Below are 23,802 nucleotides of genomic sequence, written 5' to 3'. Positions count from 1 at the left end.
TACTGGCGGGGCCCGTAAAAGTCGCGACTTACTGTGAGATTAGTTTTCTCACGTCCACGATGCCCCCTTGTTGGTGCATCGTGACACTCATACATGACGGCAAGCGTAAATCATTGTGAGTAGGGACGACACACGTGGAGTGTCGCCGACAACGGCTGTGTAGTACAGTAAGCCGTTGTGTGTTGTGTATCGATCGGATGACGATCGATATAAAGCCGGTAAATCTATAAAATATTTATTGGATGGATTCATCAAATGATTCATTTAAAGGCCGAAGATCTGTATCTTCTGTGTAGGCTTTTCTTAAGTCATCAAACAAAATTGACGAGGACCACTTGTAATGAGTGTTGTAATAGTGGGATTATCTCCACTAATTGAGAGCACAGCCGGCTCGAAATTGAGTCGGCGTGATAACGCATCAGCGACGACATTAAGTCGTTCTGGTTTACATTCCTCGGAGAAATCATGCTCCGCGAAGAAGGATAGCCACCTCGCCATTTTTTGCGAGAGGTGTGGCTATTTACAGCCGTGCGTAATGACGCATGGTCCGTATATATGATGAACGATCTATCTCCGAGGAGATAGACCCTAAATTTAACCAGTGCATATTTCATGGCAAGGGGTTTCTTGTCATGCACAAGGTAATTGCATTCAGCTGGTTGCAGCTGACGGGATTGGTAACAGACGACGCGCTCCGCACCGTCTGTATCGTATTGCATTAACGCAAAGCCGATTGCGAAAAAATGGCAGGCGTCACAGACCACATGGAATGGTCTGTCTTGATCTGCAATCGCCAAGATGGGCGATAGCATCAAGCTTTGCTTGATACCTTTTAAAGGAACGCTGACAATCAGCGTTCCATACCTATTTCTCGTCTTTTTTCAAGAGACAAGGGAGATGAACTGTCATCTTTGTATAATTGCAGGAGTACTTGTGCAAGTACGCCGCTAAACCAAGGAACTTTCTAAGTCCCTTGACATCGACTGGAACTGGCCAGTTGGTGATTGCCTTGATCTTTCGGGATCAGGGCGCACGCCGTGTTTACCGACGATGCACTCAAGAAGTGGTATTTCGCTTGCAGCGAATCTACACTTCTTGAGATTTTTGTGCAACTTATGCTTTCGCATAAGTGTAAGATCCTGACGAACGTGCGTTTTACGAACTTCCACATCCGTATTTCCGTCTACGGCCCGGGTATCGACGAATACATCGTCAAAATAACTCGGTGTGAATTCTCGCACCGCTCCGAAACAGATTCGTTACGCATCTGTTGAATGTTGCAGGGGCGTTACCAAGCCCCTGTGGCATTACTAGCCGTTCCGAGAGCACCCACTTGGAGTCTTCACTGCTGTGTACGGGATGTCCCGTTCACGCATAAGGATCTGATAAAATTCATCTATCAGGTCCATAGACGAAAAGATGGTACTCTTAGACATACCATCTATGATTACGTCTTTTCTAGGTTTGGGCGTTTGAGCCGGTACCGTTGCAGCATTCCGTTAATTGAATGCGTGCACTATCCGCCACCCTCATGTGGCCTTTCGCACACAGAAAGTCGGAGAGCTATGCGGGGAGGTTGACTCCTTAAATGGCGCGATTTTAATCGATCGATAAAGAACATATCAATCGCAACTACTTGCTGACGAGGCAGTGGCAACTGCTTCATGACACAGTACTTCGAGCCCGGTTTGACCTCGATCTCATATCGAGGGCCTTTATCCTTAGGCAACTGGCATGGATTTACCTCAGGGAATACATCCCTGAATTCAATCAAATACTTGTATATTGTTTGTCTTAAGTGACTCCCAGGATTGAGTAGTATATCTCTCAAATGTGAGTCTTCACATCGAGGACACTTTCGTCCATCGATAAACTACTGAGAACCAGTTCGTTCTCTGCAAAAATTACCGCTGACCGAATATCGGTTAATAATCGTCCTCTGTGACGAGCACGCAGATCTGCTTGATTTTCCCACCATGCAGATCTCTCAAGAGCCGCTTAGGTTCTAGGATTGGTGATTGAGTTATCTCCGAAGTTTACTTCGGAGGCGCATACAGATCAAGAGTATAAGCGCCTACTCTTGAACCGTTATTAACCAAGACATTTAATGTTTCGGTTTCTCCCTGGGATTTATCCACAGGCTGCCGAGGGATTAATCCCTCGGGATCTTGAAGTCTAGTCACTTCAACATTTGAGGGTTTTCTTCTCAACTACGCGAAGATTATTCCCTTAACATCTTCCGAATATGATTGCGCTATCACAGTCGGGTCCTCTACGGTCGACTCTCAACTACGGTCTAGGATCATCGTGTTGTCTTTTTTGGACAACCGGTACCTTCCTTGAATGTAGCCCGCTAGACGTACATTCATGTCTCAATTCATTCGACTTATTCGGGTGGTGGACCTTCAGCACTGCCTGTGCATTCGCACAGCCGCCGGCAGCTGACTCCACANGAGTACTTGTGCAAGTACGCCGCTAAACCAAGGAACTTTCTAAGTCCCTTGACATCGACTGGAACTGGCCAGTTGGTGATTGCCTTGATCTTTCGGGATCAGGGCGCACGCCGTGTTTACCGACGATGCACTCAAGAAGTGGTATTTCGCTTGCAGCGAATCTACACTTCTTGAGATTTTTGTGCAACTTATGCTTTCGCATAAGTGTAAGATCCTGACGAACGTGCGTTTTACGAACTTCCACATCCGTATTTCCGTCTACGGCCCGGGTATCGACGAATACATCGTCAAAATAACTCGGTGTGAATTCTCGCACCGCTCCGAAACAGATTCGTTACGCATCTGTTGAATGTTGCAGGGGCGTTACCAAGCCCCTGTGGCATTACTAGCCGTTCCGAGAGCACCCACTTGGAGTCTTCACTGCTGTGTACGGGATGTCCCGTTCACGCATAAGGATCTGATAAAATTCATCTATCAGGTCCATAGACGAAAAGATGGTACTCTTAGACATACCATCTATGATTACGTCTTTTCTAGGTTTGGGCGTTTGAGCCGGTACCGTTGCAGCATTCCGTTAATTGAATGCGTGCACTATCCGCCACCCTCATGTGGCCTTTCGCACACAGAAAGTCGGAGAGCTATGCGGGGAGGTTGACTCCTTAAATGGCGCGATTTTAATCGATCGATAAAGAACATATCAATCGCAACTACTTGCTGACGAGGCAGTGGCAACTGCTTCATGACACAGTACTTCGAGCCCGGTTTGACCTCGATCTCATATCGAGGGCCTTTATCCTTAGGCAACTGGCATGGATTTACCTCAGGGAATACATCCCTGAATTCAATCAAATACTTGTATATTGTTTGTCTTAAGTGACTCCCAGGATTGAGTAGTATATCTCTCAAATGTGAGTCTTCACATCGAGGACACTTTCGTCCATCGATAAACTACTGAGAACCAGTTCGTTCTCTGCAAAAATTACCGCTGACCGAATATCGGTTAATAATCGTCCTCTGTGACGAGCACGCAGATCTGCTTGATTTTCCCACCATGCAGATCTCTCAAGAGCCGCTTAGGTTCTAGGATTGGTGATTGAGTTATCTCCGAAGTTTACTTCGGAGGCGCATACAGATCAAGAGTATAAGCGCCTACTCTTGAACCGTTATTAACCAAGACATTTAATGTTTCGGTTTCTCCCTGGGATTTATCCACAGGCTGCCGAGGGATTAGTTCCTCGGGATCTGGAATTCTAGTCACTTCAACATTAAGTATTTGAGGAGATTTCTCCTCAAGTACGTGGGGACTTATTCCCTCAACGTCTTCCGACAGTGGTTGCGCTATCACAGTCGGGTCTTCTTCTATCGACTCTCTACTCGATTTAGGATCATCGTGTTGTCCCTTTTGGACAATCGGCATCTACCTCGAATGTCGCCCACTAGGCGTACATTCATGTCTTCAATCCTCTCCACTTATTCGATTGGTGGAGATTCGGCGCTTCCTGTGCATTCGCACAGCCGCCGGTAGCTGACTCCACATTGTGATTAGTAATCCCACCGAGATCTTGCGCAGTTGTACTAACGACCGTACCACAAGTGAGGCCATCGCACTCACTCGCCGTACATCCACACACTTGTAGGCGCTCCAAGACGTTCATCAGATGGCCATATGATTAACAAGTCGCAAGCATCTTTACGGATCGATGCTGCCAGCTGATTCTTGGCTCATTTTTTTCTAAGCAAGGTAAACCTAAGATGACATCAAATGTGTCCTTTAAATTCAGTACGATAAAATCATCATCTTACTGTAAACCTTTTAACGTGTAGTGAAATTTCCTACTACGCGTTTCATTACTGTTATCGATGCTCCTGTCGCTAGACGCACCGTCCTCCTCGTTGAAGGGATGTCGCGCTCAACATATTTGAGCCTACGACCCTCTAGTGACTGGCGACGAATAAAGTTTTTCGACGCTCCGCAGTCCACTAGGGCTCTGAGTGACAAATCATTTGTTTCTTTTAACTTCATGGATATGAGGGATACCTCATCGCTAGGTGCAGAGACACAAAATGTGTGTCTGGAGCAACTTTTGTCAAGTGATTTGCAAATTCTCTTGAGGTTGCTGGATTAGAAGGGCGTTGCGCCCCTACTGACCCCGACTGTTTTTTTGGCGGTCCGACTCGCTGTTCCGATTTCGAAACAACGTCTGACCCGCGATTGTTGCCCTTTTTGGCATTCGTCCATAAGTACGTTCAGTACCTCGGTACTGGGCGTGGGGCACTAAACTCATGAGCGTAGTGACCTTACTTTTGGCAGCGATTGCATTTCTGCAATCGCTTGTTGTTCGAAAAGCGAGGTTTCTCGCTTCTGACATAAAAGAGGTCCATAGGTTCTAGACCTCCCAGTTCGTGTCGTCTTGGAGGACGATATGATGACGAACTAGCTTGAGCCTGTCTCAAGCTAAAGTCCTCCTATTCCGCTTCGGATATTGCTTCTTCAAGCGTATCCAGTTCCAAGCAGAACAGATGAGTCTTTACAAGACCATCTATTTGACCTTGCAGGAAAACCGTAATCAACGTGTGTTCATGGACTGGGTTAATTGGTGATACAAAACGCTAAGAGTTGTGTGTGCTGGGCATAAGAGTAAACATCACGCTTGCTTTGCTTAAGTTTCAGAAGCTCTGATCGAGCTCTGACCTCAACCCTAGGCTGTACAAACGTCGTGAGTCGGGCTTTAAAAGCCTCTTGCGACCCAAAGACATAAGGGTCACGCTACTCAAGACCTAGTGCCCAAGTTTTGGCACGACCTGCCAAATTTGACTGAGCAAATGCGACTTGCATTTCTTCGTCGACGAAGTGACGAGCCCCTATGGTATCGTCTAACTCGACAAACCATCTTGAGGGGGAGTCTTCTTCGACTTCCCTATACTTAGAGATATCAATCCTTAGAGTTTCGGGACGACGCGTGTGCATCATCCCAGGTACAGGGGTCTGTATCTGTTGCGACCTCAATAGTTCTGCCTGTTGAGAGCCTTGCTGATTGAGCAAGGCTACCTTCTCCTTTGCCTCGTCAAGTTTATGTTGTACGAACTTGACGATGGCTGAATGGATGGTATCTCTGTTTAAACCGGACAGCATGGTCAAGATGGCATCATTTTTACGGTCAAACTCATTCGTTCGACCGCACTCCTTTCTATGTCACTTAGAAAGGAGTAGCTATCACGCGAAACGTGATGCGTTTTTCCATTATTATCTAATCTGTACATGTTAGATAATAGAACTGTGGTCCTGAAACGGACTACAAAGTGCTACTAGATGTAACGGGGCACTGCCGACTTGTACTGCTTCAGTACAAGTCCACCTCGCTTTGCTTCAGTGCGAGTGGTGCCTCACATCACTTCACGCACACTAGTACGTGCAGATGAAGACTCTCTTATAACACTTGCTCTAAAAGGTTTCAAAGATAACTGTATTTAATATAATAAAGCTCTTTTGTGGTTCTATCTATTTAACTTAACTTAATTATTAACTAATACAAAACATGTAGTAAAGTCCTATCTGTCTCTCTCTTTGCGCGCGCCTAGCGCTGACTGGACCGCGGAGCAAGTAGATAAATGGCCTATATCTACCAATGGATAAGCTTTCCGAGTATTAGTACGTAAAGTAATATTTTCTAAATATTCTCTACCTTTTAGATAATATATTAATTAACAACCTTTAATTATTAATTTCATGTAACGAAACACTCCGTTATACTAGGCCAAATTTTCAAGATGCAAGATTATGAATTTAGTGCCGTTAGCGACAAGTTGTGGAATATTGATATTGATATGATTACAAATGTCTTCAATTAATCGGCTTAGTGACAATTTAAGCCGAATGCTGATGACGACTTTTAGATTTGAATTGAGCCGAATGCAGATTACAACTTTTATATTTGAATTGAGCTTGTTTACGTCCATCTGGATCGCAACGCTCCGTAGATTGTAAAAATATTTGTCGAAAATTGTTGGTTTTTATGAAGTCGTCAAAAGTTTTCATTTACTAGCGAACGTACATCGAATATATTTAGGAGATAAGGTTAAGGGCTCAGTCGCATTACATTTACATTTCTGTGCGTTCTGATTCGCTAGCTAAGTGATATTTGTTGCACACAACTTATCCAAACATAGGAATATTAAATAGCGGAAGTTGGTAAATTCAGCAAATTCGTCCACAGTAATCACGCTGCTTCCGATAACAGGCAGTTAAAAGCACTTGGCAATAGACCTGTATTTACATCATTTCCTATTTGTAAAAGTTCAAAGAACTTCTACAGGTAAGGATTACCAACTGATGAGTGATCTTCAATTGAGTTTTGATTTATACTTTATAATCGTTTGATACCATCACGATCAAATTAGTATTTTATAATTGTTTAATAGAAATTGAAAATGGATCGGATATAGATAGTACATGTCGCATTGTAGCGCTCGGTGTGTGCGAACTGCATTCCGCAATTTTCTGCATTAATCGAGATAGCGAGCATTAAAGCCTCGCATTGGGAGTGAAAATCAGCATGTATTTTGGATACACGAAAGATGGTGTGAAAGGCTCTATCCAGTGCATTAGATTGAAGAAGGCGGCGATGAACTACTCGGATGCTCAAAGCACAAGCAAGGACAGCAAATTAAAATTAAAATTAAAGAAGTCAAATTGAGGGGCCCATCCTGAACGCTCAGATCGGCGTTTTTCAGATGTGCCGCTGAGCTTTAAATTTGTCGAGTTACTACCACAAGTTCGCACAATTTTATTATTTCCCATGAAAATTTGCACAATTTTGTCGAAGACAACTATAAATCGTCATCACTATCTCGAGTCTTGGCAGATGGCGTCTGCTGCACCGAGTACGCCTGCAGACTCAGACCTGAGTTCGTGACTAACGACAGCTCATACAGCGTGTTCTAGTGATTAAATTTGTAAGTAAATTTGTAATAAGTTAGCTGCAAAAGATACCGTGCTCTCCATGATAATTTACCTCAAGCTTGCGCAGGTTGTACTTGACCGCGTCGAATTTGCGACGAAGAGGCCCATTCCGAAAGTCGAACTGGATAAGCTCACCAGAAATAGCTTCGACCATATCCTTGCAACGCTGCACCTCTTCGACTTCCCGTGCAGTTGCCTTCACCACCGCATACCGCATCAGTTCACCTTCCAACACACATGTCACTTTACATTGCTTTAAAAAAGGTTCTTTCTGCCTCACCCGTGAAGTCGATCACTCCGCCCAGATACTCGTTTTTCATTACAATTGGCATCTCATCGCGGGGTGGGAGACATTTATTATCAAGATAGTAAGAAAAGCATTTGGCTTCAGCATATTCCTCTAGGGAGGACGACAGCGCACCCTCTCGAAGCGACGGATTGGTCTCTATAAGCGATACCAGCTCTGGAATTACCTGCAAATATTTTTTTCTGCTATATTATTTTGTCCATTGTAACATTCATCGACTTAATTCATTAGCCTCACCTTCTCGGCGGTGGCCAGCAGCTTTGAGGCTTCTGTCTTGTCCGAACGATGCAACGCAAATATCGCCTGTTTGCTAGTGTGGTGTTGTAACATAATGCGAGTGAGTCATTACGTTCCATGAATACGGTGCTCTTGCATATCCACTGTCATGATACCTGGCTTTAAGAATCTCTCGAGACCGCTTAATGATCTTCTCGCGCATCTCGTCGTACTCATGCATCTCTTTAGCATACTAGAGGTGAGATGCCCATTAAACATTTATCGAAAGAGACATCCAATGTACCTCTGTTCATATCTACGAAGTCTTGGTGTCGCAGCAGCTCTATCATTGGAGTCATCTTCCCCTCAGTCGCCTTGGTCCAAACGCGCCTCATTCAATAGAAAGATGGGGGATAATAGAGATGTTCGTGGCCTGTCATATGAATTTGTTACACTGGACTTCGTGTCCTTCTGTCCACACAATAATCGACATAGGAAATTTTCGTTCTTCATTTCGCAATATGTAATACAGTACGATCCTTTCCAAATGTTGTTAAATTTTACAGAGGATATACCACGAAGAAAAACGTGCTTAGAACAGTTTAAATATACTACTTTGACAATAATCCACTCGAGTTATTTGGTGATCATATCACGAAAGAAAAGAAAAAAATACGATGCAGCAAATGGACGTTCCTTCCGGCTATCGCACCTATCATCTTAACAAGGAATTTAGTTTCCTCAAAGTTGGCCGAGACTTTCACGTCAGTCCGACGTTCGGCACCTGACCATTGCTCGTATTTTTCATTTGCAATTAATTCGCTGTCAGCGACTTCCGCCGAGAATAGCAGCAAATATTATATTGACATCCGAGTTGTTTGCCGGGACATAGATAAGTCGCGTCTCTTCCAAGTCTCGACCCCACAACAGAAAGTCGAACTATTCTGTCTTGGTGTTCATCACGGTAGTTTCCCTCGAGTGGTAGGGTCCCCCCGCTGAGCATATTCAAGAAAGTCGCCTCAAGGTGAGTGTAGCTCCTTCGACGTAGGGATTGTCATCCAGGTTAGACATATTAGAGCCTCAGGTGGTACACCGAATAGATATGTCTCCCGTGTCCGCACCGCTTTCAAAGCTTGTGGCTAAAGTATGGCGGTGCGGACGCAGTAGGAAGGCGAACGTCATTCAATTATTGCTACCGTTTCCAAGCCAATAATGCTAATGCGATTGTTGTTTTGCGACTGTTGTGCTAGTTCTCGTCAACTCGATCGGAGCCTGGTACAATGAGCCACTTTGTGCGTCAGAGCAAATTTCGCCACGTGTACATTGAGCCGGCCAAGCTCGAATCCTGCTACACAAATGTGCGACTAGCGACCGCCACGGGTGAGCAGAATTACATCAAAGGCAACACCAAGTTTTTTGCCGTGTCGATTCAGGCAGGTGGCGGGGCCATGGCGGTGATCCCGTATGAAAAAGTGGGGAAGTTTGACCCCGACTTTCCGCTTATTTCCGGCCACCGTGGGGCGATCTTGGACTTTGACTTTAACCCCTTTCATGAGCATCTCATTGCGTCGGCGTCAGATGATTCGACCATAAAAATTTGGGGCATTCCCGAAGGCGGACTCACCGAGACTTGTGTCGATCCCTTGGTGGATCTCACTGGCCATGGTCGCAAGGTTACACTCATTAAGTTTCATCCGACGGCAAATAATGTGCTGGCCAGTACGTCGTCGGATTTCTCTGTACGGCTGTGGGACATTGAAAAAGGCTCGGAGACGGTGAAAATGGATGACCACGGTGAGAATTTGATTCAAGACTTGGCTTGGAGCTGGACAGGCAGCATGCTCGCTACTTCGTGCAAGGATAAAGTCGTGCGTTTGTATGATGCGCGGACTGGCCAGATTGCTTTGCAAAAGGACGACGCGCACATGGGCACCAAGAGTGTGAAAATGAGCTTTCTCGGCGATAAAGAAACGTTCGTTACGGTCGGCTTTACGCGCCAGAGTCAGCGTCAATTTAAAGTCTGGGATCCGCGAAACTTGGACAAGGAACTGAAAAAGGTGGATATTGACCAAGCTGCCGGTGTCATCATGCCTTTCTATGATCCCGATACGAATCTTTTGTACCTCTGTGGCAAGGGGGATGGTAACATTCGATACTATGAAATGTCCGAGGGCGAGCCGTTTGCGTTCCCGATTAGCGAGTACCGCTCGACGACTTCGGCCAAGGGCATGGCAATGATCCCAAAACGCGGGTGCGATATTATGAAGTGCGAGACGACGCGTCTACTGAAGCTGACGTCGAATGCCATTGAGCCCCTGCACGTGTTTGTGCCACGTAAGTCAGACGCTTTTCAGGATGATATTTTCCCCGACACGTACGCTGGGATTCCTTCCATGTCTGCGGATGACTGGCTCAATGGCGCGGACAATTCTCCAGTCCTGATGTCTCTTCGTCCGGAGCAACAGGGCAAAATCACCAACGACGGTAAACGTACACGCACTGCATCAAAGACCAGTGTAGGCGCTGGCATCGCTGCTCGTGTCGCTCGTTTCGCACGTGGTGGTGGCAAGACGGACAGCACACCCGAGGGAAAACTCAAGACTGAATTGGAGACGGCGAATGCACGAATCGCACTTTTGGAAAAGCTTCTTCGTGAGAATGGCATTTCGTACTAGAAACAGCAGCGATCAATTGCATGGAATACTGGACCGGGGAACTCTTTTTCCCTTTAACAGTGGGATTGAAACTTGTTAGGAGCGAAGAGGTTGTTTGGATTGGAAATGGCAATTCGAGATAGAGCGATGCTTCTGTCGCTCGGCTTTGTGTTTTGACTTTTCCAGTCGGAACCAAATTTGTATTAGATCGTGAGTAAGCAAGAGGTCAACGCACGTACTGAGCGAAGAGCAAATCAGCAAAAGTACCAAGAAAGTCTGAGAATAAATGCAAGTGCATGTCGAAACAGAATTTTGTGTGTGCATCTGTCTCTTAAGGAATTGCTTGTTATGTTTGAGACTTCAGATTGTTAGAACTTTCTCTTCCGCGTTACAGGAACTCAATTTAGGAGAGGTGGAAGAAACTCAGGCGGTGACGCAAAGATTATACTATCGCGAAGGACTCAAAGGTCCATGACCGAATGCCTAGTGCTTTTGCAATGCGTTTGCCTGTTGCACCCGTAGAACCCAACCTCTTGCTGGAGATCGTTCTGAATTACAACTGCAAATTCGTTGCCTCTGCGTGACGGGCAACATAGTTGATGGTTTATCCGCTTCAAGTTTGTCGTGATTTTGCGAACGTTGATATTTTGACGACAGGACTCATGCTAAAAATTGTGATGTTGTAAGCCTAAGTATTGTGCCACACTCTTGGCTTGTTTGTGCACCACAATAAAGCAATTGCTGGGACGGGGTAGCTCGTTACAGTATTATTGTTACCTATAAGAGGAACAATAAAGAATAATAAAGAGTATTATATTCATAGACTGTAGCTACCTCGTTCCTAAAGTCAGAGGAGGACTTTTAGACTCGGAGAGTCTAATGGGTTTTACAGCTCAGGGAGTCGTACAAGCTATCAAAGCTTAATGAAACCTAGATCAAGGGATTTAGGGGTTCGTAGGACCAAGGGGCAACTAGAACCCAAGCGTATATACCTTAGAAAGGCATCTTTCTCTTAAAGATAATTGCGCAAGCCTTAGAATGGCACTTAACGCTTTAAGATCGAGCTGCATTTTATTTAATTATCTAATCTTAAACCTTACCCTAGCTAATTTAAAAATAGATTTCGGCCGCCAGATTTATGTCTGGCGGCGACCACATTTGCTACCCATAACAAATGGGATTTAAGAATTAACTGTTTTAGAATAGGATAAAAGGGTATTTTATCCGTAAAGTAAATGTTGCACAACAACGGTTCTCCAACCGATGTATGCCCCATTACACCCTGCGCCATCAGACTGTTGACACCGAGTGACAACATTCGCTTCATTTCCTTTTTGAGGTTGGAACCTTAACAGCCAATCGTTTGGTTGTGTTTTGCTTTCCTTTGTCCCACGAGTCACGGACTCTTAGAACCTTCCTCGACGATGAGGGAATGGTGGACTATGAAAAGTCACACTCCATCAGAGGATGAGAAACAAGAGCGTCGCTCTTACACGCGTTCTCCTCCCGATGAACGTCGGCGGGCCCCGAATCCGTTTCCAGATCGTGGTGCCGCTGATGTCTTAACTGCGTTTAGCAGGGCACAGGACCTGAGTCCAGCATCATTGCGAATCCGCTCGATGAAGAGCAAGAGCGGGCAATCCTCATAGAGGAACAAGCTCGTCATCGAGCTACCGAGATAGCGAAAGCTTAAGCTCATTGTGAGTATAGATCCACTATGCTTAGTGCGGAAGAGCTTCTCATGAGATCGCGGGTCACAGCTTTGCCACCGGGACTCTGGTGACCCGGCAAGGACGCCGGAGGAGATCGCTGCTCGCGACGCTCTTCATGAGCGATACCTTACGCCAAAGATAATGACGCGAGGTCAGTATCTGACGCATTAACGTGATCAAGCCCGTGAGGCTTCGGTGACCTCAATGAGGGAAATTCCGATCGTTCTGTTTACAAACGAAACAAGAAGTGAATGAAGTCTCATTTGAAAACTGGGTCGATCCGGCCCGCCGCCTCCGCAATATTTGACATATCAGAGAGTCTGCGGATGTGGCTGATGTTCGTTTGGAACGGAAGCTTCGCTTCGATTTCGCCAACCTTATGGCCAAAGGCCAGTTACGTTAGGCATTTATGCCTCAAAACGAAGAAAAGTCTAGCCGATATTTCAGTGCTTCGGTTGACCGTGCAACCATTGCCCGAAGCCGCACTGAGGCTATAGATCCACTTTATCCCACTTCGAATGGTGGGAAGCGTCGTTTGACGCGAGTTGACCCTGAGCTTGGCGCTCTAAAGCGTCAACGGCGTACTGGCAATCTTGCCGAAAAGGTACCCCAAACTCCCAAGAGTTTTCAGAGGAGGGGAACCCAGCCACTTCACCAGATACTGGTATTAGCCTTACGACGACGTCGCTTTAAAAGTTTTTTTTACGTGAAACTGATGGTTCGCTCGCGCATCAAGTAGCGCGGGAGGGGGCGAAATCTCGATGGAAGCATGAGGTACAACTTCTTCGTGGGAGCCTTGCTCGGATTGAGAGCTCTTTTGAAGGGGTTCAGAACCATCGTCCGACGCTGGAGCGTCATCAATCTCGTTCAAAGGGCCAGCTGGACATCCTGGTGAGGATGCAACAATCTGCGGGACGACATCCTGTCTCGGCGCAAGCGCCTTTAAGTCCACGTGGGAAAAGTGCCGATATGGCTTATCCAAGCCAACGTAGAATATTGGGTGTGTACGTAGCTTGCTAGAAAAGTTTAACGTGTAAGTAGGGCCCTTCTTGGCCATGACCGAGAATGTCCTATAAAGCGCGGGCGCAATTTGGTCTAGAAGACCGCGGAAATCAAGTTAGTAGGTAGAATTTTAACGTCAAATAAAGTCGGTTTCCGACCACAAAAGAATATATCCAGCTTCTGTCTTTGACATCTGCTTGTGCTTTTTGTTTGTCTTGGCTATTAGCGATCGTGTCCCTTACATGTCTTTAGACACTAAATTGAATCGCGAGAAACTCGCTTACTTATAAGTTAATTCCGAACGGCAACAGGGCTGATATCAGCAAGCCTATTGGCTAATTACCCAACAACGACGCACGGAGGATCCGCAGCGTCCGTGCAATAAAGCAACAGGTCGTTGTCGATAGAAAATCGGTGTGTCCTTGCACGCAAACCTGGCGACAATTTAAACCCGATTCAGAGCTCTTTAAAGCTCGTAGCAGAGCTACACACTGTTCATCCTTAGCGTAAGCCGAACCGATTAATTCAGTAATAGGCGACATTATAGTCGCTAAATGAGAGAGCTCGTAATCTGGTCTGCGTGATAACGCATAGGACAAAGCATTCTGCTTGCCAGGCTTATACTTCATCTCTAAGGTGTATTCGGCGAAAAAGGATAGACATCGGGCCATTCTCTGTGAGAGGTAGGGCGACTTAGTCGCCGTGCGTAATGACGCGTGATCTGTGTATATCACAAACGGCTTAGAGTCGAGCAGATGAACTCTGAATTTGAGGAGAGCATACTTCATACCAAGTAACTCTTTCTCATGAAGAAGGAAGTCCTTTTCCGCAGCTTTAAGCTGTCTAAACTCGAAAGCAATAACACGATCACGCCCATCAGCATCAAATTGTCACAGAACACTGCCAATGGCAAAATCTGATGCGTCACAGACGACACTGAAGGGCCAATTTGGATTCGGAAGTGCCCGAATTGGGGCATGGATAAGACTATTCTTAACTGCTTGAAAAGCATTATGTTCTGTGCTAGTCCAGCACCATTCTGTATCCTTTTTATAGGAGACTATATAATGGCCTAGCCATATCAGCGTAATTTCGCTAAATTTGTGTGAAAAGTTGGCAAGACCCAACCACTTACGCAAATCCTTTCGGTTTTTCGGAACCGGCCAGGCTACTATCGCTTTATCTTAGCAGGATCCGGTCTGAGGTCTCGCTTCCCATTGAAGCACCCTAACAAAGGCATTTCTTCTGCGCAAAAAATGCATTAAGATGCATTGACATACTCACTCGAGCACTGCTTGCAAATGCTTTTAATGGTTTTCCACATCCGACCGACCCTGCTCCGCACGACTATGTACAAAAATGGCATCAAAATAAGTCTGTGCATAACCCCGATGAGGGCAGTTGCGTCACTAGACGATCAAATGCTGCCGGGGCGTTGGAAAGCCCTTGTGGCATAACCAACCACTCCCATAGCATACCGCTTAGGGTGCGAACCGCGTAAGCGGGATATCGCTAGCTCGCATGAGCAGTTGACAATAACCATCGACTATGTCAAGTGCACTATACATTGTACATCCCACCATATTGTTCTGAAGAATATCCTTTCTATGATGGGGGTTTGTGTTGGTATAGTGGCAGCATTAAGCTTATTATAAGCATATACGATGCGCCATTTACCATTTGTTTTTTTACACAAAATGTCGGTGTCGAATGGGGAAATTTGCTCTTTCGTACCATTCCAGCCTCGTGCTAGCACGAATGGAATTCGTCAATAACGTCGCACAGTTCCTTTGGTAAAGGCCACTGTCGTGTGACACAGTATCTGGTTCCCGGAATTAAGTCAATTGCACGACGGACACCTCTATTCGGAGTCAAATAGATGGTGAATTGGTACATACAATATCTTGGAATTCCTTAATCAAGTAGACAACAGCTCTAGCAAAGAACCAATTCAGGCAGGAAAATTCGAGGACGTGGATGTCCCGACGTCGAAGAGGCGTGTTGACTCTATTCCGAGACAGGGGACGCGAACCATCTATACCCTCACAAAGTGATACGAGCGAGCAGTTGCATACGCTTGTAAATGGTGTAAGCGGTAACACTGAGGGAGAAGTTAGTTTTCGGCAATCCCTTCGTTACATGTTCTTTTAAAGCTAGACCAAATGCCTATTGATGAGTTCGGCCGAGCCTTAAAGGCTGGTGACTTATCTGAGATGGTGGTCATTCGACTAAAGATTGAGCTAAACTCATCGTCACTTCTGGCCGAAGCTGTCCTGGATGACTCAAAGCTGCACTTAATGCGCGGAGTGGGTCATCGATCTTTAAAGATCCTACGGATTCATTTTATCCCTCTAATTCGACATTTAACAAGTAGTTAGGTAGCTCAACTTCCTTATCCAGCGAACTTTACGTATCACTCCACGTGCATTAGAAGGGATTGACCCTAAAGCCCTGGCGAACCGCCAATAGTGTCGCTAATGACACTCAGTATGGTGCCACCTCGGTCGACCACACTCGGTGGACTTAGACGTGCCACTCAACGTTTCTCAGGGTATTGCACTCTTGATGCCCTGGCAAATCGCCAATAGTGTCACTATTGACACTCAGTATGGGGCCACCTCGGCCGACCAAACTCGGTGGACTAAGACGTGCTACCCCACGTATCTCAGGGATATTGCACCCTTGATGACTCGGCCTTAAGTCTACAATGCTTTCAGCATTCAGTAAATCGTTGTTAAAACGAGTGTCACTCGACAAAGTACGTGCCGTTCCACCGTCTTTTTCTGAGTCGAACTCAGAATTAATGTTTACAACATTGGAGTTTATTATATTAACTCAGGCGTTCCAATGTTTAAAACACTGCCAGACTCAGTCAATGATCCGCGCCAATAGCGCTTTTGTTGCCTAGCAAAGGTGGCTTCATGACTCTCCAAAACTTTGCTAGGAACGCTACAAAATATTACTTATTTAGTATCACTAAATATCAATACTCCGTACTTGAGGTGCCGATACGTGTCATTCATACACTAGCTGGGCCATAACGATAACCCAGTTATATTCCCTGATATACTGATACACATCCCGACTATATGACATAGTCAAAATATCCTTAGTGCGTCAGCACCAGTCACAAGTGATCCCGTTACACCCTCCCACACCTAAATAGGAAACACCGTTTGCCGGGAGGGGGGAACCCGAAGGGAAGTGAGTGACACAACGAGCCTACAACGCTGGCACCCACACACGCTGAGCCACCGCAGTGACTTTGATAACGACAACCACAAGACGCCCTCAGGGCACACGACGACATCGACTGATACAGTCACCACAACGACAGACGAACGACGCCAACCGGGCACGCTGAAGAGACATCACTGGAGCTGTTAAACCCCGTGCATGATGACCAACCGGATATTACGACTTCATCTCCACCAAAAGCAGCTTACTAGGACGCAAACAATTCGGATGCGAAAGATCGTGAGAGAAGCAACCTGCTCGGCAAGCTACGTCGCAGAGCTTTACGCAACGCGCTCTCAACACCATTCGAATAAGAAGCCACGTGCTTTGTCAGCTCTGTGAACTACCGCTCGACACTGCAAGCGGCAAAAGCGTGCATAAGGACTGAAGTGTGCTCGCGAGTTCGACACCAACTTCATCCCCGATATTTCACCGATGTTCATCATGCTCCACTTGAGACGATCACTGCCGACACACTTTCTCCAGAATCGAAACCACCTTTTGCGAGCGTACCACGTGACGACGTCTCCATGAGACCCTCAAGCTCGAGCCATACCGGCGAACAAGCACCTCCACTGTGTCCATCGGAGCCCCAAGGAGACCACAAGCGTCGTTGTGACACTTGCGTCCCGCGGACAAGAGACCAGCCGCTTGCAGTGAAGGTTTGGTTCGTGGCGAACTACGCGGAATACCTCCAATTATTCTGAGATCGAGGATGACCTATGGAGCAGATCGATGAATGCCCACTTGTCCATGATGACGACATTGACGTCGGCTGACAGACTTACGAAGACCAACTCCGCCCGTGGCTCACCGCCATGGATATCGCATCCCCGAATTCTCCAACTCGCCGCATCGGCTCGACTGGCTGGCACTTCGACGTCTTCGATTTCACATGGCTAAGGCGGTTGCTGATCAGCGGTGGGATGTCTATCGTCGTATAGACCGAGACAGTCTTACCCCGACGCTTATTCTCCAAGAGGTCATCATTAAAATCCAGAAGGGGACATCACCCCACGACATCGACCCGAAGAGCCTTCTTGGCCCGGTTAGCGCGGAGCAATTGAGTGGCAACGCCTATAAGCGTTTACGAGGTCCGCGCAGTCCTCCACGAGGCAATCCTCCGGTTCCCACAGATTGGGCCTTCGGGTAGCCACGCCACTTTACCCAGGGCTTCTGTCGTCCCGCCTTACGTCGATGTCCGACCAAATTTTCTTATGGACGTATCGCTATCCGTCGTGACATAACAAGGGTTGAGGAGACCGGATCATACCACCATGGTTCATCGCGTTCGTCTGGAAAGTTACAACCCCTTCAGAACTCACTGGCTTCCTGCCAGTATCGCTTGGCGGCATATCGAGACGACCTATCTACCTCGAGGGATCGTGTCTGTGTCCTTGAGGACCATGATCATGCAGATGATCGTCGTGTGAATCATTGTGACGAATCACAGAGCCACCAACGGCATCGCTTGGAGCAGCTTGCTACTCAGCTCGACGATTGGATGGGGTATTTGACTGCGACGATGAACAAAGACTTGAATGACAATCAGCGTTGGCTGGTTTCGTTGTTTGATCGGGTGGAGATCCTTGAGCGCAACCTTGCAAGCTCACGCAGGCTCCTGCACCTCCCACGCGCCAGTCTGCGTACCCCTTCGTCATCGTCGTACCCTTCGGGGCCACCTGCGAATCCTTCAAGAACGACCGGTCATCCAGTAAGTGAGGAGTCTGCTGCGCCCTCGGCTGATGACCTTCGTCAGATGATGGGACAACTGTGGCGTTTGTTTAGACCGATCCGCCGGATCAAGGAATGCAGTAAGCAAGCCAACATCGAATGTTGGGTGCGTTGCCATAGCCGATGGCAAGTTTAAGGCGTAGGCATCGCCGTAAACGCCAATGACCGTGAAGGGTCCCACGAAACGCGGTCGAAGCTTCGTACTCCCGACAGCTGATACCGCGTGTATAGGTAGGTTCTTAGCATTAAGTAGCACAAAATCATCAATCTTAAACACTCGCGTATTCCGACGACCATGCTGTCACTGTTTTCCTTTTGAGGGTCTTGAGCAGAAGCCATGGCGTCCCTGACAAGTAGCCTAATGGCTTCACCAGTTTCAATAAACGTCAGCAAATTCGGTTTGACCAATGGTCGAAACCCATTTAGGCCTCTTAGGTCATCGGCGACAGCCTCCCCCACATTAGACATTAGAAGCCATTGGCAACGAAAGAGGAGTACGCAGATGCCGCAACCCATTCACATAGAACGGGGCAAACCATGTCGACCAAGGCACCGCTTTATTCATTGCGAATCCCACTTGCGCTAATTGCGCACTCCATTGAAATAGCTCATCCACGCAAATACTGCAAATCACATTCGCCAAAACACGGTTGACCCGTTCGGTCTGACCATCCGTCTGCGGATGATCCGCCGTCGACATATCAGTCGAGTTCCCATATTCGATAAAGATGTTGCCGAAAGGCGGACACAAACCGAGGATATCGATCACTCACGAAAGACTCCGGAAGTCCGTAATGTCGAAACGCATTGTCGATGAACAGCTGTGCCGCCTGCGATGCCGTAATGCTTCGGCAAACCGCCACTAGCCGCACCATCTTGCTGAGGCGTCACACAAATACCATAATGCCCGTATGGCCATGCCTATCTGCCGGATAGTCGTAGATGATGTCCACGCTCAATGAGCGCCAGCAGTTCACTTGGACCGGCAAACTCTGTAGCGGCGTTTCTGAAGACGGAAGAGGCTTCACTCGTTGACAAGTCTCGCACGTCTTGACATACGACCGAACCCACTTGGAAACGTGGGGCCACTAGAAGTCATGTGCCACAGATATGTACGTCTTTTCGCGTTTCAAATGTCCAGTATTCGGCGTATCATGTGCCTCATAGAGGATTCGGGACTGGAATCTTCGTCGTTAGCGACGACCACGCGTGTTCATCCCCCGGATTCACACTGTAGAACAGAAGTCCATCGGACAGACTTTACCGATTGGTAATGTGTCTGCTGGAGCTTCGTCAAGTTGACGGCTTCCAAAGATGCGCTCAACGACTATACAATCCCTTGAAGATCCGTGTGTTGAACATATGCCTTGCGTATAAGCTCGAACACTGATAATTTAGGGTGCACAACGCGTGCCAGTTCGTAATCAGGACGTCTCGAAAGGGCGTCCGCTAGGACATTCTGCTTTCCTGGCTTGTAAGCCACCGTAAAGTTGTAATCCGCAAAGAATGACAACCATCGCATCATGCGCTGTGACAAATGGGGCGACTGAGTCACCGTCATCAACGAGGCATGGTCTGTATAGACGACAATGGGTTTTAGGGCGTACTTCATTTCGAGAAGTTCCATGTCGTGCACTGGATTATTCTTCTCAGCGGTCTAAGCTGCCGCGATTGAAAGAAAATTACCCGTTTATTACCATTGGCATCCAGGTGCAACAGAGCAGCCAACGGCAAGTCTGATGCATCACACACCACACTAAATGGACGATCCTCGTCCGACAACACCAATATTGGTGCCGACTGTAGGCTCAACTTAATCGCTAGAAGGGCTTGTTGAGCCTCCTCAGTCCACGACCAGACCACGTCGTTCATCAGCAAGTTGGTCAATGACCTGGCCATCTTTGCGTGATTCTCGCTGTACTTATGCACATAGTTCGCGAGACCGAAGCACTTGCGGGCCATTGTGCAATTGCTCAAATCTTCTCTGGATCCGCACGGATTCCACTCTTTCCAATGAAACATCCCATAAAAGGACTCTCTTCCGCCCCAGAGAGCCACTTGTTGATGTTCGCAAAAAGTCAATTCTCGCGCCTACACATCAACACCGCTCGAACGTGCTCGATATCCACCTGAACATCCATTTTACTCCCTTCATCCTTGCTGTCAACCCATATATCGTCGAAATACGTCTGTGCGATGTGCCGCTTCGGCCGAAAGAGTTGCGTAACCAGCCTATTAAACATAGCTGCTGCGTTTAAAAGCCTCTGGGATATGACCACCCATTCCCATAACATCCCACTCGGAGAACTCACTGTTGTGAGAGGAATATCTGTATCCCTCATGAGTAGTTGATAATAGCCGTCGACCATGTCGAGCGCGTAAAAAATACTGCAGCCGGCCATGTTGCTCTGCATGAACCATGCGCCGTTTCCCATTGGGTTTACGCGCACAAAACGTCGGCGACGAGTGTAGCGACTTCAAATCTCGGACCAGATCTGCTGCGTGCTTTCCGCAAAGAATGCGTCAATAGCGTCACCTTGCTCCTTGGGCAGTGACCAATTGCGCGTCGTTTGGTACTTTGTACCCGGCTCCAGATCAATCTCGTCGCGTACACCCCGATCCGGAAGTAACCGAGGGAAGGTTTTTCGATATCAAATCCACAAAATCCTTCAACAGAGGATAAAACGGATCCTTTAGAATGGCCGAGCCATACCTCTTCTGACGATGAGCCTTGCTCTCCTTGTCCAACACCTCCGCGTCCATGACCGAAGAGGTGTTCAAATCCACAGACGTCGCTTCGCAACGTATGAGGACCACATCTTCTAGCTAACCCTCCGTGAGGTTCGCTAGGAATTCCCTTTGGGATATCTCCTCAAGCTCCTACAATTCTTCGAGATTAGGAAGCGGTTCCACCACAATCCCTTCTATTTCATGTCGATTCGCGACTATGATCACCAATTCATGAGCTGGACCAGCCCCACTTGTGCGTATCGCCGTGCTTTACGCCCTCCTGTGCGGGAACTGATCCAGTCTCACCGCCTTGTACGTGCTGTTCAACAACTGCGACTCGCTGTCAAGCAATGAACTATCTTCTTCATGTGCGCGTCGGTCGACGACTGCATCTTCCTGAACAATAGTGGCCACAGCATTACCGCTTCCGCAACCCCCCACGTTTACAATCTTCCGGTGAAGGAGGAAACGCATCTCCTTCACTAACGTATCGCCGAGCGACATCGCCTTCTTGAGCAATTGTGACCGCAGCACTATTCTGTACGTAACCGCCCACGGTTGCGACTTTCGATGAAAGAGGAAACACGACTCCTTCATTCGCGCGTCGCCCAGCGACAGCTACTTCCTGAGCAGTTTTGACCGCAGCACTACCGCTTGCTCAACCATCCTCGATCGCGATTTCCTTTGTGGAGGCTGACCCAGCCTCAACACCAACTAAGGCCCCAGTCGATACTCGACGGCCTTCTTCATGCACTACCTCTGCCAAATTGGCAAGAAACGTTCCGAGCGTGCAATGCGATGTTCGTGCACAAATCCATCGCGTGACGAGGAGGAAACATTACCCACCAAGGCTCGTTCCACGAGTGGCTTGAGACTAGCACCCACGGTGCGACTACGCCAGTCGCTCCATGGCTTATGCTTCATAAGCCATGGCATCCCAAGGATGAGATCATACCGATCGTCCATACTCAAGACAATGAACGGTCCTTCAAATCAAACTCATCAAAATTGATTATTAAGGGTAACAAAACTATACGAGTCGATGCGATCGATCCTGTCGCTAGGCAAACGGACACCTTGCTTATAGTCTTCAATAGCCTTGGCGTACAACGCTTGATTCTTCCCCACATTGGCGTTAGTCGCGAAGTTGTATGACGCGCCCAAGTCAAATAACACCGTCATGGATCTTCGTACCCCTTCACTTTAGCGGTAACCACCACCAACTTTGACCGCACAGCGGCCACAGACAAACACAACAGTGTTATTCCCGGGACTTGTTCTCCAGGAAGATGAGGAGGCAACCTTCCTCCGTTCTTGAGAGCGAGTGACCTCCCAGTAGGACGTCCCGCGCCTACTAAGAGACTTCGTTTCCCGACTGTACGACGCTCACTGCGTTCAGAATTTGCTTCGTCGAAGCAGGCGTGCCATGGACTACCTTCCCTGGGTTCTTTAGGCAGTTTCTGCGATAATGCCCACGCGCATTACACCCAAAACAGCGGAAACCGGCCTTCGAATTTTTCTAGCGCGGACGCGCCCGCCCAGCCGATAAAATCTGCACGGGGGTGGGGTCTTCGGCGAATTCCATCGACCCGACGTGGCCCTGGGCCGATCTCGTGCAGTGATCTTTCAGCAAAGCTATGTGCAGAGCTTCGTTGAACGTAGTCGCTTGGTGGCGAAAGAGTTGAGTGCGAACAGGACCGACTCGGACACCGTCCATGAACACCGTGACCTTTACTTCTCCCGACAACGGAGCCCCGGCCATGGCGGCCTCCAAATTTTCAAGCTCCATGACACAGTCCTGTGAGAACCGGTTTCCTTGCTTGCTCCGCAGGAATATTGACCGATGACGGTAGGCCAAGTTGGCGATTAAAAATGTCGTTCGCATGTCCTGAGCCATGAGCTTCCACGAGACAAAGTATCTCGGAGTTGACGTCTCTTCCATAGCCCGATTTCCCAGGTTCGAAAGAGCAACAGCCACCTAAGACCTCGCGTCGCCAATCTGGCCTGCGCTCAGCGCAATCTCGATCTCCCCGATTCAGAGGAACAAGCTATCCGCTTGCTTCCCGTCGAACGTAGGAACGCGAATCTTCACAGGTTTCGACATATCTGGACGCGGCGTATACAACATCGTCGTCGAATAGGTGCCGTGTGTCTCAGCTCTCACTGCCGTACGTGCGGCATCTTGCGTCGCCGTACTCACGTGAACAATGCGAGAGGAGTCGTAGCGCTCGAAGCGCTCATTTCGAGCCCTTTGTTGGTCGGCAGTCAGGGAAGGAAACCCGTCAATCCTCCTCGCCTAACAGGCTGGCCATTCTTTCAAGCATCGCCCAATGGGCATCGGAAAGGCGAAGATAGTTTTTTTGCCTGAGAGGCATATAGTCTTCAGGGTCATCCATCCTGAGTGCCATCCAGAGTTTTCAATCCTTGGCCGCCGGATTGACTACAAGTGCTACCAGGTGTGACAGGGTCACAAAGCAACTCACAGAGGAAGCTATAAATAATATTAATTGAGATCTTTAAGCAATCTAACTACAGCAGTAAATCAGGCTACTAAAAGTTACTAATTAAGTACTACTTAATGGCAATACTCCGTACTTGAGGTGCCGACACGTGTCGTTCGTACCTAGCTGGGTCATAACGATAACCCAGCTATATTCCCTGATGTACTGATACACATTCCGACTATATGACATAGTCACAATATCCTTATTGTGTCAGTACACCATGCACATGTGACCCCGTTACAAAATTACTACCCAAGTTCATTGGGCCATTCCGTGTACTGCATCGCAGAGGC

At 47.6% G+C, this 23,802-nt stretch overlaps 2 protein-coding genes across 2 annotated transcripts; one reads left to right on the top strand and one right to left on the bottom strand.

Moving 5' to 3' along the window:
• Window positions 1-6,999: 6,999 nt before the first annotated feature.
• CCR75_008368 (uncharacterized protein) lies at window positions 7,000-8,390 on the bottom strand. Its single transcript, XM_067966420.1, has 6 exons — window positions 8,241-8,390; window positions 8,113-8,179; window positions 7,958-8,030; window positions 7,694-7,886; window positions 7,466-7,638; window positions 7,000-7,391 (listed from the first exon to the last, which is right to left on the bottom strand). Exons 1-6 carry the CDS (start codon window positions 8,329-8,331, stop codon window positions 7,281-7,283), a joined length of 708 nt encoding a protein of 235 aa, XP_067821644.1. The 5' UTR covers window positions 8,332-8,390; the 3' UTR covers window positions 7,000-7,280.
• A 648-nt stretch (window positions 8,391-9,038) lies between these two features.
• Window positions 9,039-10,611, top strand: CCR75_008367 (uncharacterized protein; the record flags this gene model as incomplete). Its single annotated transcript, XM_067966419.1, has 2 exons — window positions 9,039-9,080; window positions 9,187-10,611. 2 exons carry the CDS (start codon window positions 9,039-9,041, stop codon window positions 10,609-10,611), a joined length of 1,467 nt encoding a protein of 488 aa, XP_067821646.1.
• Between the last annotated feature and the right edge of the window lie 13,191 nt (window positions 10,612-23,802).

Source organism: Bremia lactucae (assembly GCF_004359215.1).
Source record: "Bremia lactucae strain SF5 chromosome Unknown BlacSF5_NotPlaced_19_SHOA01000004.1_2068294bp, whole genome shotgun sequence".
NCBI lineage: Eukaryota > Oomycota > Peronosporomycetes > Peronosporales > Peronosporaceae > Bremia > Bremia lactucae.
The sequence above is the reverse complement of the archived record's forward strand: the minus strand, read 5'-3'. Positions and strand labels throughout refer to the sequence as shown.

Coding starts and splice junctions, on each gene's coding strand:
- CCR75_008368 (XM_067966420.1), bottom strand. CDS start 8,331: ATGAGGCGCGTTTGGACCAAGGCGACTGAGGGGAAGATGACTCCAATG. Junction 8,180..8,240: donor CTTCGTAGATATGAACAGAG/GTACATTGGATG, acceptor AGTATGCTAAAG/AGATGCATGAGTACGACGAG. Junction 7,887..7,957: donor TGCTGGCCACCGCCGAGAAG/GTGAGGCTAATG, acceptor AAATATTTGCAG/GTAATTCCAGAGCTGGTATC.